We start from the raw sequence: 15,380 nt of genomic DNA, 5'->3' as shown, positions 1-15,380 counted from the left end.
AGAAGGCACAGAACATTCCGGAAGACACGTAACCTGGCTGTAATTTCAAGTGACTAAATTCTTGTTTTAATTATTTTTGTTTTATATAAGTGGGACTTGTATTTATTGGAACTGCATACCACCAGAATCTTATTTTATTCAGGAATATTGTGTAGTTAGAAGGGGTTTATGCAGTTTGTTGATAATTTAGTTAATTTGTTCACTGTTCGGGTTAGATGAATAAATTGTCACTTGTCGATTGTAAATTGAGAGTCAGGGGTTTAACCACCAGAAGTTGCTGGAAAAAATGGATTACACCCCTTCTCACACTCCTTTTAACAGATTATAGGGTAAAGCGCTCCTCTCTGGGTGTTTCAGTTTTAGTTATCAGAAGGGGGTCAACCTCCGCTCTATAACAATATATATTCAATACCATTACTTTACCATTTATTTACCTACATTGGGGAGGTAAATAAATAACTTTGATGTAACAAAAACTAGAATATCAAATGATAGTTGATCGATAGGGAATATCATCACAGAGATGATTACACGTTAACATTGGACTGGACTTTTCTCTTGGAAAAATTGTGTTGTTAAAAGCACAATTTCAAGGCAACTCCACCTGGGCAGGTCAACATGGAAAGCAACAGGTTGCTGCCTGAGTTGCCCTGCACTTCCAGGAACTGCTTTATACCAGTATCTTGCTGATAGCTCAGCATTGAAACACATGGAACAGTGCACTTGGATGATAAGTGGTGGACAAAATCACCAGAAATAGTTAGGACTTATCCTGCACCGTATAAATAGTTCTTTAAATGATTCGATAAGTCTTAATTACAAATGAACAAGCTCTAAGAAATCAAACACTAACTTTTGCAAGTGCAGAATCTCATTCCTTGAGTTCCAATGATTGCTTCTATCACGTTTATCTCTTTGACTTAATAATGTCTTTGGTTCTCTCTGTTTTGCCGTCTATTCATGATTTGGTCTAGAATTCAATATTCTAAGACTTATTGGATCAGAATCTGTGCAGCCCATTAGCAACGTATTAATTGGATCAATTAAGGATATAAATAATTGCTTGCCCTGATAATTTAGAGAACTTATAGAAGCTTTGGTGCTGAAACGTCTCTCCGACTGCTATAAATTTAAGTGCAAAATCCCGTAGAACGTCTGTAGGCTATGTGTTAGTGTAATGAACCTCTGGCGTTCATTCACAGCTGAAGCAAACTGTGACCCATTAGCTACATATGTTGGGTAATATTTGTTATGATTGTTGTAAAAATAGATGATCAACATTCAACTTTCATCAAAACAAAACGAAGATCCACGGATGCTAGAAATCTGAAACAATAACAGAAATTGCTGGAGAAACTCAGCAGTTTTGGCAGCATCCCTGGAGACAAAGCAGAGTTAACATTTCAAGTCCAATGATCCTTCTTCATTTGTGAATATGTTTCCATGGAGAAGTGCAAAAGGGAGTCTTCATGAAGTGGAGGCAGTGTACTGGAAGGACAGACTCACACACGTGGCCTCCTCTTCAAAATAATCTGGTTGGTGGCAGTAAATCGTTCAACTGCACTTGACATATAACTTCACTCTGTGATAAAACCACAAACAATAATAAAAGTATGTATGGTATTAAATGTTAGGATACAAAGTTCCACAGAAATTTAAAGTGTTGTGCATATTTTACATTTGGATTCATAACAAGGCCGTTCAGAGGGTACTCAGTCTGCATTCATTTTCAAGTGCTTTGAAACACGGCCAACATATTATTCTGTATGTGAGGGAGGCTGTTGGAGTCAATCAGCAATGGCTGAAATGTGCTCAGCAACCTCCATCCCATCCTTTCAGTATAATGAGGTGAATTGCAGCAAATGCAGTCTGTCTGTCAGCAACATCTTCAGCTCTGCTTTTCTCTCTCAATCAGAGGCTCAAAATCATTTCTCTTGACAGTCAATTAGAAACTTGTCATCCTTAACAAGCACCCTTGAGATGGTTTTCGATTGTACTTCAAGTTAAGTATCTCGGTGAAGACATTGTCCTGCTTTCTAACTAGCTGGGTGAACAGGACAGACTTTTCTTTAGTGTTTTTTTTAAATGAAACGTGCATTGGTGCATTTGGCAAAGAACCTCTTGTCTATTAAAGTGTGTGTTTCTGGGAATAAAGAAGTTATATCAGACTTTGGCACGTTCTGTCAAGGTGTGACAAATGACCCTGATTGAATATTCTAAAGTAAAAGGCATTATTTTCTACTTGTCATTAATTCACAAATGTTGTAGTTCTGAAATATTTTCGGGTGAGCTGCTGGAGGAGACAAGACACTTAAGAGCGTTTTCTCCTGATAGAATTGTGTCATTTCCCTTGTGCAATTCTGCCTTGTCAGTTTGAGTGATTTGTTTACTAAGGTTATTCAAGATCCAATAGAGTTTGTTTTATCCTTGGCAACGATCAAAACTCTGGCCACAAAACCATTTCTTTTCTCATCCCTTTCAACTTGGAATATAGGTCTGGGTTTATCCTGCAAAATGGACTGCAGTACTTCACCTCTCAACAGTTTTTGCTTGCATATTCTCTGTAATTTTTTGCTGTGCTGCTGCATCCAGCCACTTAATATCTCTCACACTCTCACAAAGACATATACACACATTGACCCACACACACACACACACACACACACACATTTCCAAATATTATGCCTATTACATTGAGTCAATCTATAGCCCCAGACAATGCACCATACTTAAGATTTATCCCACATTAGATACAAATCCCAAACTTACTTAGTTCAGTGCAGTTTAGATAAAGACACTGGAACCATGAGAGGTAAAAAGGTCAAGGCCATTTGCATTCCATCACCAAGTATGATGAGAGTAAGAAGTTAACAATTAAATAAGTTTTTTTTATTCTTTTGCAGAATATGGATGTCACTGATTATGCTGCAATCAGGCAGCACAGCAGCTCAGTGGTTAGCACTGCTGCCTCACAGCACCAGGAATCCAGATTTGATTCTACTCTCAGGCGACTGTGTGGAGTTTGCACATTCTCCCTGTGTCTGTGTGGGTTTCTTCCGGGTGGTCCAGTTTCCTCCCACAGTCCAAAGATGTGCAGGTTAGATGGATTGGCCATGCTAAATTGCCCATAGTCCAGGGGTGTGCAAGCTAGGTGGGTTAGCCATGGGAAATGCAGGATTACAGGGATAGAGTGGGTCTGGGAGGGATGCTTTTTGGAGGATTGATGTGGATTTGATGGGTTGAATGGCCTGCTTCCATACTTCAGGGTTTCCATCATTCCTAATTGTCTTTGAAAAGGTGACAGTGAGCTGTCTTCTTGAACTGCTGCAGTCAATGTGGTGAGATCTGGTAAGAAGGAATTTCCAAGTTTCTGACCCAGCAACGGTGAAGGAACAGCAATATAGATCCAAGTCAAAGTAATGGGTGGCTTAGAGGAGAATCTGTAAATTGTGGTGGTCCCATGTATCTGCTATTCATGTCCTCCGAAATGGCAGCAGTTGTCGGTGTGGACAGAGCTGACTAAGGAGCTTTGGTGAATTTCTGCATTGCATCTTGTAGATGGTGCACACTGCTGCTTTTGTGCTTCGGTGCTGAAGGGAGTGAACGTTGAAAATGGTAGATGAAGCCCCAGTCAAGCAAACTACTTCATCCTGGATGGTCGTTAGCTCCTTGAGTGTAGTTGGAGCTGCATTCATCCAGCAAAAGGAGGAGTATTCCCTCCCGTTCCTGATTTGTGCCTTGCAGATGGTGGACAGTCTTTAGGGAATCAGGAGGTGAGTTATTCACTGCAGAATTCCTAGCTTTTGATATGCTTTTGCATTCACTGTATTTAAATTGCTGATCTGGTACAATTTCTAATCAATGAAATGCCTGAATGTAGCTAGTGAGAATTCAGAATTGCTGTTGAATCTCAAGAGGACAACACAGTGTAGAGCTGGAGGAACACAGCAGGCCAAGCAGTACCACACTGTGTTGTCTTTGACTCCAGTGTCTGCAGTTCTTGCTACCTCTGAGTAATTTATAATCCCACTGTGAAGCCTCTTCCAAGGGTGCCCACCTTGAAGAAATTGTCCTCCTCACTCCAGAAAGACCTCAGTGGATCTCTCTCCCACTGCAGCCCTCCGGTAATTTCCTCTGCCCTGAAATTTGTTTGTTGATGCTGCCTGGCCTGCTGTGTTCCTCCAGCTCTGTGTTGTCTCTGACTCCAGCATCTGCAGTTCTTGCTACCTCTGAATCTCAATGTTTTGATTCTTGCTTGTTGGAGATGGCCATTGTCTGGCACTTGTGCAGTGTGAAAGTTAGTTGTTAACAAGCTTGAGGTGTAGTCAAGCCAGAAATGAGAGGAGAAAGAAAAGGTGGAAGGTGATAAGGAAAAATATAAACAGAAGTGGTAGAAGAGGACAAAAACCTGAGAAGCTAAAGATTGAGAATAATGGGAAAATATTTAAAGCTTCTTATAAAAGTGAACAGAGAGGCGAAGCAGTGAGATCGAAAAATCATTATCAGCCTAGGGGAACATCTTTGTGACTTATAGCTATAGGTGATATAAGTGACAGTGTTATTACTTGGTGTTGACCACATTTCAGCAATTCTTAGCCACTTGACTCATTCACATGATACAACTCAGGTCCTGACATTTCTTCATAATGCATGCTTTATGAACATTGTGAAACTGATCTTTTTCATTTCAGGAATAAACCAACTCGCTATCTTTTAAAGTTGTAGTGTTCTCATTCAAAAATTAGTTTTGGAAATTTGGCAATAACATAGTGAACTAAGTGCCCAACGACACACCATTTAGAAGTGATAAAAGAATGGAAAGTAGGATAGAGTGAACCCTGGGACAAACTGGATGGGATGCAGTAAACCCTGTTGTGTGCCCTTTCTCTGCTCATCCTTTATTTATTATATTCCTTTAAAGCCTACGTTCTTGACCAATCCTGCAAAAATATGCTCTTGTTTAGTTAATATCCTTTAAGCATTTGAGGGATGTTTATCCATACTAAAAGTGCAAATTTTATTTGTACCCATCAAAGGCACCTATTTGCGAAAGCAATGCAATAGGAATTGTTTGCTCCCCAAACAGAAGTTTGTCACACAATTTTCAGCAGGACATCAATACAATCTTCTCACACTGTTTTATCACAATTGTTGACTTTTAAGTGAATATCATGTTTAATACCACCTTTATTCAAACGCAAACTCAGACAGGGGCAGAGCAAGGCTGGAAAGATATTCGCTTTAATGGTAATGTACATTTGTCCAAAGCCTTGATAAGCTTTATAATTTTATCTTACTCGACACAGCAATGTCAATTAAGGGTGGGCTTATGAAGTGCAAAAGGTTATTGTTCTCATTTTAAAAAAATTTTAACATGCCACTGAAAACTAGAATGTCTGGTCCAAAATTATAGGGGTGGTACTATAATCCCACTGTTGAGGCTATGCTCTAGAATCTCCAGGTATGATTTTTCATTTCATTGCTTGATCAGTAATCTGCTGAACAGATTTCCTGAACTTTATATAACCTGCCAATTGAAAGGAAAATCTAACTGCTTCTACAGTAAGGGCCCAGTAATCTGTCTTGCCAGAACACCGCCCAAGCAGTGGAGGAAACATCTACTCCCCGACCTTGTCAGAAAGCTGCAGATAGATTTCAGTTACCATTCCAGATTGGGAGAAACAAATGAAAATCATGCTTAGTGATTAGTTCAAGTTTCTTCACAGTCTCATCCTCCCCATCTCTGCAGCCATTCCTACAGACCTAGGAGAAATCTACATTCCTCCAACCATGGTCTTATTCCAGTACATCACTTTTGCTCTCCTCTGTTAGCTCAGTGTTTTTGTTTTGTCAAACATGGTCCCATACAGCTCCTTTTGGCATGTTTTATCATATTAAAGTTACTGTAAATTTTGCGACTGCATCAAGTGATCATTTTGATATTCAGCAAGTTATTTAAAGAGTGAACATTGCTTAATGTACAATTAGTTGTAAAGTGGAAAGTGGCTGCATTTATAAAGCACCTGTCCAAAAGAGCTACACAGCCAATCGGTTACTTTTATTTGTCCTCTTGGGTCCTACAGTGAGTTCCCCTTGATATTCCTCAAACACCCATCTTACTAAAAGACTATCTAGCCAATAGCACATCGCTGTTTGTGAGACATAACTGTGTGCTACTTTGCCACATTTTTGACGTTACAACAGTGATGGTACTTTAAAACTAGATAATTGGTGCTTGTGGTACATTGGTAGTGTCTCTACCTGTGGACATGGAGGCCAGCATTAAAGTCTCACCGGCTCCAGAGATGTGTAATAAGATTTCTCAACATGCTGAGATTACGATGTCTAGGATTGTGGTCTAATGCTCCAAGGGTGGTCTGATATTTCCTTTTACTATCATATAAATTTTAAAATAAAACTACAAGAGGATTTAACAAAGTTGTGGTGGAACAGTAAAGGTAGGTAGACAGAAAACAGCAGGAAGCATGCCTATTTCCTATTGTAAACTGCCTAAGTATCCAGCAAATACATTGGCAAAGAATAAGGAACTTGGTGTTTTAATTGGCCTGATCTTATCTGACTTAGCAGTCTGGTTTCCCAACTCTGTAAAATCATAGTTAAGCTGCCATCACATCAATTCCTTCTCTTAATGAGTTGATTACTACCATCATTACATCACAATGAACTGAAGATTGAAGATACTCTATCTTAAACGTTGCCAACTCGGTCCTGAAAGCAATTTATTTAACAAAACAACAAAATTTAGGTTCTGAATGTCAAGATTATGAGGGTTTTGTGATGTATTTTTGTTGTGAGAGATGGTGGGAGGAGGGCTGTCCTATTAACCAATGGAATAGCAGCACAACCTACTGTCATTTGAACACAAAATCTTGTGTGGTCTTTCTTGTCTGCTTGCAACTAGATTAGAGAAATGACACAGTAGCTGAAAGAAAAAAATCGGCACTGGTTTGTACGACAACAGTCACCCCGAAAGTAGGATTTTCAGTTCCTCTTCTGGCCTATAGTACTTCTTTCGTACTGCTTGGCTTAGATCAGATAGGGCATAACTTCAAGCATGTGGGTTTGAACAGATCTCCCTGCCTGCAGTTCAAATTTCTGTGTTCTAAGTGTCAACATGAGCATTCACACGCAATGAATTTTATAAAGAGGCCATGGGACTTTTTGAAGTAGATTTGGAGCTGCACAGAAAATGTAAATCCAAGTGGTTTGAGGAAGCCTCTGCTCCCAACCCACACACCACACCTCCGCACCCCCCACATTGCAGTAGAAATGCACTCTTGACTTTCCAAAGTGATTTTTTCTCAATCTCAGACCTTAATATCTAGGATCCAAACAGCAGCATGCATTTAGTTGGTTGAGAACTTTGAAGCGGAATTGTTCTTCCTAACTCTAGGTTAGTGGAATAGCACTTAGTTCTTTCTTAGTTAATCTTACATCATTCACAGGCCCTTTTACATGCTTTGTGGGCTTCACCATTGTTTGTGTCTCTGTAAATTTACCTTTTTGACTGGAATGTCATTGTTGTTTATTTTAAGAAAATCATTCAAAGCATGTGGGTGTAGTGCTAGCTGGGCCAGTATTTGTTTCTCATCCCCAGCTGCCATTGACAAGTTGGTGGTGAGTTATTTTCTTAAACAATTTCAGTCCTGAGAATATAGGTTCATCCATAATCCTGTTAGGAAACCAGAATTTTGATCCAGTGATGGTGATGTAGTTCCAAGGCTGGATGGATTGGAGCGTGGACGGGAATCTGCCGGCGGTGGTGTTTTCATACGCTTGCTGGGCATATCCTGTTAGATTGGAGGTCATGGGTTTCGTAGGCGTTGTCAAAGCAGCCTTGGTGAATTGCTGTAGCGCATTTTGTAGATGATACATACTGCTGCCATTGTGTATTAATGGTGAAGGGACTGAATGTTGAAGGTGTGGATGAAGTGCCAGTCAAGTGGGCTGCATTGTGGTGTCGAGATTCGTGACCGTTGCTGGAGCTGCACTCATCCAGGCAAGTGGAGAATGTTCTATCACACTCCTTAAACTGGAGACACACTTTCCATCTTGCATTCAGGTCTTTTTGGTCATTTTTGAAGCAAAGCTGTAATCAGGTCAGGGCTGAGTGGCCCGAGTAGAACCCAAGTTGCGTGTCACTGAGCAGATTATTGTTGAACAAGTGTTGCTTGATAGCACTGTTGATGACCCCTTCCAGAACTTTACTGATAAACAAGAGGAAACTGATGGAATAGTAATTGGCTAGGGTTGAATTTGTCTTGCTTTTTATGTATAGGACATATCTAGGCAATTTTCCACTGCCAGATTGATGCCAGTGTTGTAACTGTTTTGGAACAGTTTAGCTTGGGATGCAGCTAACTTTCAAGAGTAATTCTTCAATACTATTTTTGGAAGGTCGTCAACATCCAAAGCCCATGCAGTATTGATGTTGATATCATGTTGAGTGAATCGAATTGGCTGAAGACTGGTATCTACGACTCTGGGGACCTCAAGAGGAGAGTGAGATAACTCATCCACTTAGTACTTCTGGCTGAAGATGTTTGCGAATGCTTCAGCCCAGTATTTTGTACTGATGCACTTGTTTCCTCCATAATTGGGGATGGGGGGATATGTATAGAGCTTCTTACTCCTGTTACATATTTAATTGTCCACCTCCATTCACAACTGGATGTGGCAGGACTACATGTGTTAGATTTGAACCATTGGTGGTATAATCACTTATCTCTGTCTATCATTTGCTGCTTGTGCTGTTTGGTATGCGAGTAGTCCTATTGTATAGTTCACCAGGTCAACACCTCCATTTTAGGTATGCCTTGTGCTGCTCCTGACATCCCTCTCTACACTCTCCATCGAATCAGGTTTGTCCTCGTCCAATGGCAATGGTAGAGTGGGAGGTTTGCCTTGAGATTACAAATTGTACAAATACAATCCTGCTGCTGCTGATGGCCCACACAGTCTTATGGATGGATGCCCAGCTTTGAGTTGCTTAACCTGTTCAAAATCCAGCCCATTCAGCACAATGGCAGTGCCATGCTACAAAGTATCCTCAAACTGAAGATAGTACTTTGTCTCCATAAGGATTGTGCAGTATTCACACTCACTGATACTGTCATGAACAGATGCTACTGAGCCAGGTAGATTGTTGAGGATGCTCTCTGGTAGTTTTGTCTTGTGGATAAAGGACACTGAACATGATGTTTTACATGGCCGTAGATACCAGATGTCCGTCATATGTCCGTTGATGTATGCTGAGTTAGGTGATTGCATTTGATGGGAGTTACATAATTCTACTAAGTACCCAACTTACACAATAAGAAGTGTCTTCAAACACAAATGGGCTTGGCCAAAAAGTATGGCCACTCAATGCTGGAGGGCAACTATTGCTGTGGAAACATTACCTAACTGCATCCAGCACCTACAGAAAAAGAGAGGGGAAAACAAAACACAAATTAAAAAGATAATGTTTCAAATGAAAATGAGTTCAACAACACACTCAAGGTCCTGAAAGTTACATAATGGTTGCTGAATATTAATCATCAAGGAGGATTTCTTGGCAACCACATCCATACAAATAAAGCCATCTGTTTTCTACTGTTTAGTTATAACAGAAGCTGCACTGAAACCTTTCTCCTGGGAGCAGTGGGCTTTTGGGTTCTTTTGGCACACTTCGGCTTTGTGCTGAATATAGAAAAGAAAGACTTTCAAGTATTTTCAACAGCAACATGAGATGAAAAGGATCTGAAAGTGTAATTGCTGAAAGCCCTTGTCTGTTTTGTGGATGAAACTGCAGTATGCTGACGGTTCAAAATGAGTGTCTGTCCTGGGAGATCCAAAGACATCAGCGAAACCATGAGACAGACTTTACTCACAGGGTTCACAACCCTGTCTCGTCTACTGTAGGCAAAGACTGTTCCATCATCAACTTCTGTCACAAGGGGATTGAGCATAGTGACCAAGCTTTCTGATCCATTTCAAGTTAGTTGCCCTCAGCCAAGACAGTAGAACACAACTGATGTAGACGTCTGGCCATCTTTCAAATGTTTTCTCTATGTTATTTCCTACCTTTTTCCTAATAAGTTCTGCTTCTTTTCTTAAAAAAAATTACTTTCTAGCAGAATTTCTGCTTCTGCACTGACCCCTACTTGGTTTGCAGCTCCAGAATTGGCTCACTACACCTTTCCCAAGTGGTACTTACACCAGTTATTAAACAAAGGCTAATGGAAGATCAATTTTGCTGAGTGTAATCCTATGCTTCTTCAGCAACAACCCTTGCACCTTCCTGTAGAAATCTACAGATAGCAACCAGGAATAGAAATGCTGCCTGCAGTTTTGTTTTAAATCTCCCTAGCTCACAAATAATGAGGTTAGTCATAGCTGTATTATTGGACTAAACAACCAATTAAAGTCTGAGTTGAATTTTATTGCATACTGTCCTGGTCACCACACTACCAGAGAATGTGGAGGCTTTGGAAAGGTTACAGAAATGGTTTACCAGGATGTTGCCTGGTTGGGAGTATAATAGCTGTGAAGAGAGATTGGACAAACTTGACAACACAGTGTGGAGCTGGAGGAACACAGCAGGCCAGGCAGCATCAGAGGAGTAGGAAAGCTGATATTTCGGGTCGGGACCCTTCTTTAGAAATGCTGCCTGGCCTGCTGTGTTCCTCCAGCTCCACTCTGTGTTATGTCTGACTCCAGCAATGGCAGTTCTTACTATCTCTTGGACAAACTTGGTTTGTTTTCACTTGAACATCGAAGGATGAGGGGCAACCTAAAAGTTTACAAATTATGAGAGGCATAGATAGAATGGATAGTCAGTGTCTTTTTCCCAGGATAGAAATGTCAATTACTAGGGGACATAGGTAAGTTTAAAGGAAATGTGAAAGGCATGTTTTTTACACTGAGGACAGTAAATGCCTGGAATACACTGCCAGAGGAGGTGGTGGTGGTGGTTACATAGCAATGTTTAAGAGGCTTACTGACAGCTACTGTATATAAATAGACAGGGAACACAAGGATACAGACCACATAGACTAAAATGTTTTTAATTTCAAAAGGCATCAAATGTCACTGCAGTCTGATGAGAGAGGAGGGCCTGTTCCTAGGCTGTACTGTTCTTTGTTCTTTCCGGTGTCTGTGTAGATTGTGCTATTTTATTGATTTGGTAATCAGTTGGGAGGCAGGACACAGAGAGTAGGAATTAAAGGTTCATTATCAGATTGTTGATATGTGAGAAGCTTATTTCTCAGGTATTTGTACTGGGACCTCAGCGTTTCACTATATTTATTAATGATAGATAAAAGAATCCTTTGCAGATGACACTGCTAGAAGGCACAGTGTCGTAGGTGCAGAAGGTTTCAAAGAGATAGAGACTGACTAAACGAGTGAACACAACTATGGGAGATATTAATCACTTTGAATCTGAGAAGAAATAATTACTGGTGTATTTTCCTAACGGGAAAAGATAAGGAGTTGTGACTGAGCAGAGTGTTTTGGGTATCCACGAGTACAGATCACTAAAAGCGAAAATTAATCATGATCAAAATTAATTAACTGACTGTTGGTCTTTATCTTAAGTTGCTTGGGACATAAATAGGGTGAAGTTCTGCTTCAGTAGTTTAGATCCAATCTGCATACTGCATTCACTTTTGGACATTGAATCTCAAAAAAGATAACAGAGCGATTATTCCGAATGCCAGCATGGCCAATAAAATGGCCGCCGACACGCGCACAGACAGGTCAGTGACATCACCTGGCTACGACAGGCTTCAGAATCATCTGGCCTGTGCTGCTGACATCACCATATCTTGTGCACAGCGGCGTCAGCACATGCTAAGCCTGCTCCACCAGTATTTCACAAGAATCAGTTTTGAAAAGCACTGCCAATTCCGCATGCTGCCTTAGCTTCTTCTTGGGCTTCCCCCATCCCCTCTGGTTTCTTCGTGCCTATTCAGTCCAGGCCAGGAGGTGTGGAAGAAAGTGGCTGCTCAGAAGGAGCGGAAGCTCAGAACGTCTTTGAGATAGGTGGCTACTAAGGCTGCACCATTTGCTGGTCATGAAGTTTCAATGCAACACAATGTTCCTGTGCATTTGTTGCTCCACCTAGTGGTGGCATGTACAATAAAGCAGCTGAATGCATCATTCCATTCTTATTTCTTCATTTTTCATTGCTTACTGTTTTCAAAATTATTGACAGGCACTTATTTGATTTCATACATCTCTTATTAGTTGGACTAAGGTTTTGAGTATTTTTTCCAAACTCCAGCACACACTCATTCCCCAAAGTTGCTGTTTTTGAGATTTATACCTGGATGAGCATAATTAGTTTTGAAACTTTGTATGCCTTTGAATTTATATTGTTATAGGGTGATTTAATAGAGTTGTTTTAATGATAACAAAATTCAATAGAGTACATACCCTTGAGGAAATCATAACAAGAGGAAAGATTTAGTTTAAAAAAAGAGTTAAAAATTAGAGTTAAGCCATTTAGGAGTTAAAATTAGGAAGTTGATCACATAAAGGAAATCAGGAACTCTTGCCAAAAAAACTATGGATGCGAACTGCAATGGATAGATGTTTGTTAGACAAGGGATTATGGATGAAAGAAGAGTAAATGAGAAACAGGTTAGCCATCATTAACTCTAACAGCTGAGTGACACATTGATCAAAAGAAAGAATACACAGTTTACAAACCAGCCTATAGCCAACAAGAAGGTCAGACAACATTCTAAATGGCATAACTGAATAAATTTTTAAAAATGTTACTTTGAAATCTACATTGGGATTTGTTTAGACACATGACTTTACTTAATGCATCCTCCACTGCAATTGTTTACATGTAATGCTTCCCATGCACAAGCTGGATAACCACACAGTCTTTTCAGAAACACAAACAAAAATCCACCCAGGAAAGTTTTTTATTGAGTGTCTTGGAGAGATAGGGAGGTTGGGTGGGTGAGTGGACTAAACCAAAGCGACACAGGTTTTGGGAGATGAGTTGAGGCTTCTTGATGAGTTGAGGTTTTTCACAGACTCACAGGTTTATTATAATACAGAAGGCGGCCATCTGGTCCATTGTGTTTGCACCAGCTCTTCAAATAAGCATCTTGGCTTAATGCCATTCTCCAGCCTTTTCCTCATAACCCCGCAAGTTATTTCTGTTCTGTTCATCCAATGCTCTCTGAATCTTGACTGAATCTGCGTCCACCACACTTTCAGGCAGTACATCCCAGGCCTGAACCATTCACTACGTAGAAAGAAGTTCCTTCTCAAATCACATTTACGTCTTTTGCAAATGAATTTATATCTGTGCCCTCTTATTCTTGGAATCACTTACAAGCAAGAACAGTTTCCCCCTGTCTATAACGTTCAAACCTCTCATAGCTTTGAAATCTTCAATCGAATCTCCTCTTAGCTTTCTCTTCTCCAGGGAAAACAAACTCAATCCTGGAACCATTCTCATAAACTTCTTTAGAACCTTCTCCAATACATTCGCATCGTTCCTAAAGTGTGGCCCCCAAAACTGTAGATAACACTGCAGCTGAGGTCTAACTAGTGTCTTATTGTCTTGGATCACAGAGTGTATCCAAGCAGTTCTTTTGGATTCGGTTAACTGTATTGTAGAGAAGACTCGACAACAGCAATTTGCTCAAATATGAATGTTTATTGACTAATAATAATGATGATAGTGGCAATAATAAGTGGAAAAGAAAAGAGAAACAGCAACAAGTCTCATGGCCTTCTGCCCTTCAATGAGACCTCGATCAATGGCTGGTCTGGAGGCTTAGGTTCGTTCCTGGCACTATCGACGATTCCAGTCCAAGGCAAAGTCCAGCAACTTGGAACAAAAATCTCTCTCGCTTATACAGTGTAACAAACAGCCAGCACAAAGAAAGCAGATACAAAAGACAAAACTGCTGGCTGGTACAGAAAACACAGCTGCAGGTGTCTTCTTCAGCTCATAGCGGAATGTTCACTGGACTCAGTCAAGATCAAGTAGCTTGTTGAGTATCATCATAAATGTTCCCAGCCTATTTTCCCATCCTATACATCTATTTTCTCATGCAGCTATTGAATATCATCATTAACTTTTAGCCCTTTGGCCCATCCTGTATACTTATACTGGTTTAGCAAAATCACCCTGTTTTTTGCTCTATGCTATTACTAATAAAGCCCAAGATAATGTTTTATTAACTGCTGACTCCATTTGTCTGTTCATATACACCAAGGTCTCTCTGCACCTTTAGAGTAGTACACTTTACTTAATATTATTCCTGCAATGTTTGTTATGATCCCAGCTAACATTACTACTGGATAAGTTAGGTGATAGAATGAAATCCAGTTTGATAGTTCATATTTAGATGAAAAATAGTTATTAATACTTACTCTTTGTTTCCCAACACTCAGCCACTTTTCTATCTACATTGCTGCTGTTCCCTTTATTCAACGTGCTATAATTTTTAGCACAGGTCTGACGAGTAACACTGTATCAAATGGCTTCTGGAAGTCTGCATGCGCTACATCAATCACTTTACCTCTTCAACGCAGTCTGTTACCTCTTCAGAAACACTCCAGCAAGTGGTAAAATGGGATTATCCACAAATAATTCAAGCTAACTCTTTTTAATTAACCTATATTTGTCCATGTGATTATTAAATCCATCCTGTAATATAATTTCTAGAAGTTCCCACACTAGCAAAATTAGACTGGTCTGTAATTGTTAGGTTTTTCCTCACAAATTGTTTTGAATAATGGCACAAAGTTTGCCATTCTCTTGACGTCTGATACCACTTCCATTGAGTCCAAGGAAGTCTGAAAGATAATTGTCAGTGTGCCTGCAATTTCCACTCTCACTTCCTCCTGTGATTAATCTCATTTGATCCAGATGTCCTGTAAAGTCTAAGTAACAAAAGTTTATTTCCCTCTTAGTAATTCTGAACCCTTCTAATGAATGAGTAGCCTTCTCTGTTGCTATCTCCTAGGTGATCTGCCTACATTATGAAACATTAATTTAATACCTCAGCCATGCTCCCTACCTTCACACATAGATCTTTTTGGCTCCTAGTTGATGCTACTTTTTGTTTTAGCACCTTTTATCAACTTTTGTGCCGAGAGAAGACTTTTGGGATACCCCTTTATTTTAGCTGCCAGTCTTTTCTCATATTCCTTCTTTGTTTCTCATGTGTTTTCTCACTTCGCTCCTAAACGTTTTGTATTCAGCCTAGTTCTCAATTGTATTTTCTACATGACACCTGTCATGAGAACACTTTTTTAAATGTAATTTGTTCCAGTTTCTGTCTTGAGAGAAATGGATGCTCTGCCCCCCACTCTTTTGCAATGCTCGGATCGAAGTGTTT

At 40.0% G+C, this 15,380-nt stretch overlaps 1 protein-coding gene across 1 annotated transcript in view; it reads right to left on the bottom strand.

The window, feature by feature from the left end:
- Positions 1-1,378: 1,378 nt before the first annotated feature.
- Positions 1,379-15,380, bottom strand: part of LOC109914530 (acylamino-acid-releasing enzyme-like) — a 136,872-nt gene continuing 122,870 nt past the window's right edge. Inside the window, exon 23 of the mRNA XM_048606267.1 lies at positions 1,379-1,582. Within this exon, the coding sequence (XP_048462224.1) occupies positions 1,555-1,582 (28 nt within the window). The 3' untranslated portion in view covers positions 1,379-1,554. The remainder of the gene's footprint in view (positions 1,583-15,380) is intronic.

The sequence above is a fragment of the Rhincodon typus genome, chromosome 16 (genome assembly GCF_021869965.1).
Source record: "Rhincodon typus isolate 14 chromosome 16, sRhiTyp1.1, whole genome shotgun sequence".
In the NCBI taxonomy this organism is placed as follows: domain Eukaryota; kingdom Metazoa; phylum Chordata; class Chondrichthyes; order Orectolobiformes; family Rhincodontidae; genus Rhincodon; species Rhincodon typus.
The sequence above is the reverse complement of the archived record's forward strand: the minus strand, read 5'-3'. Positions and strand labels throughout refer to the sequence as shown.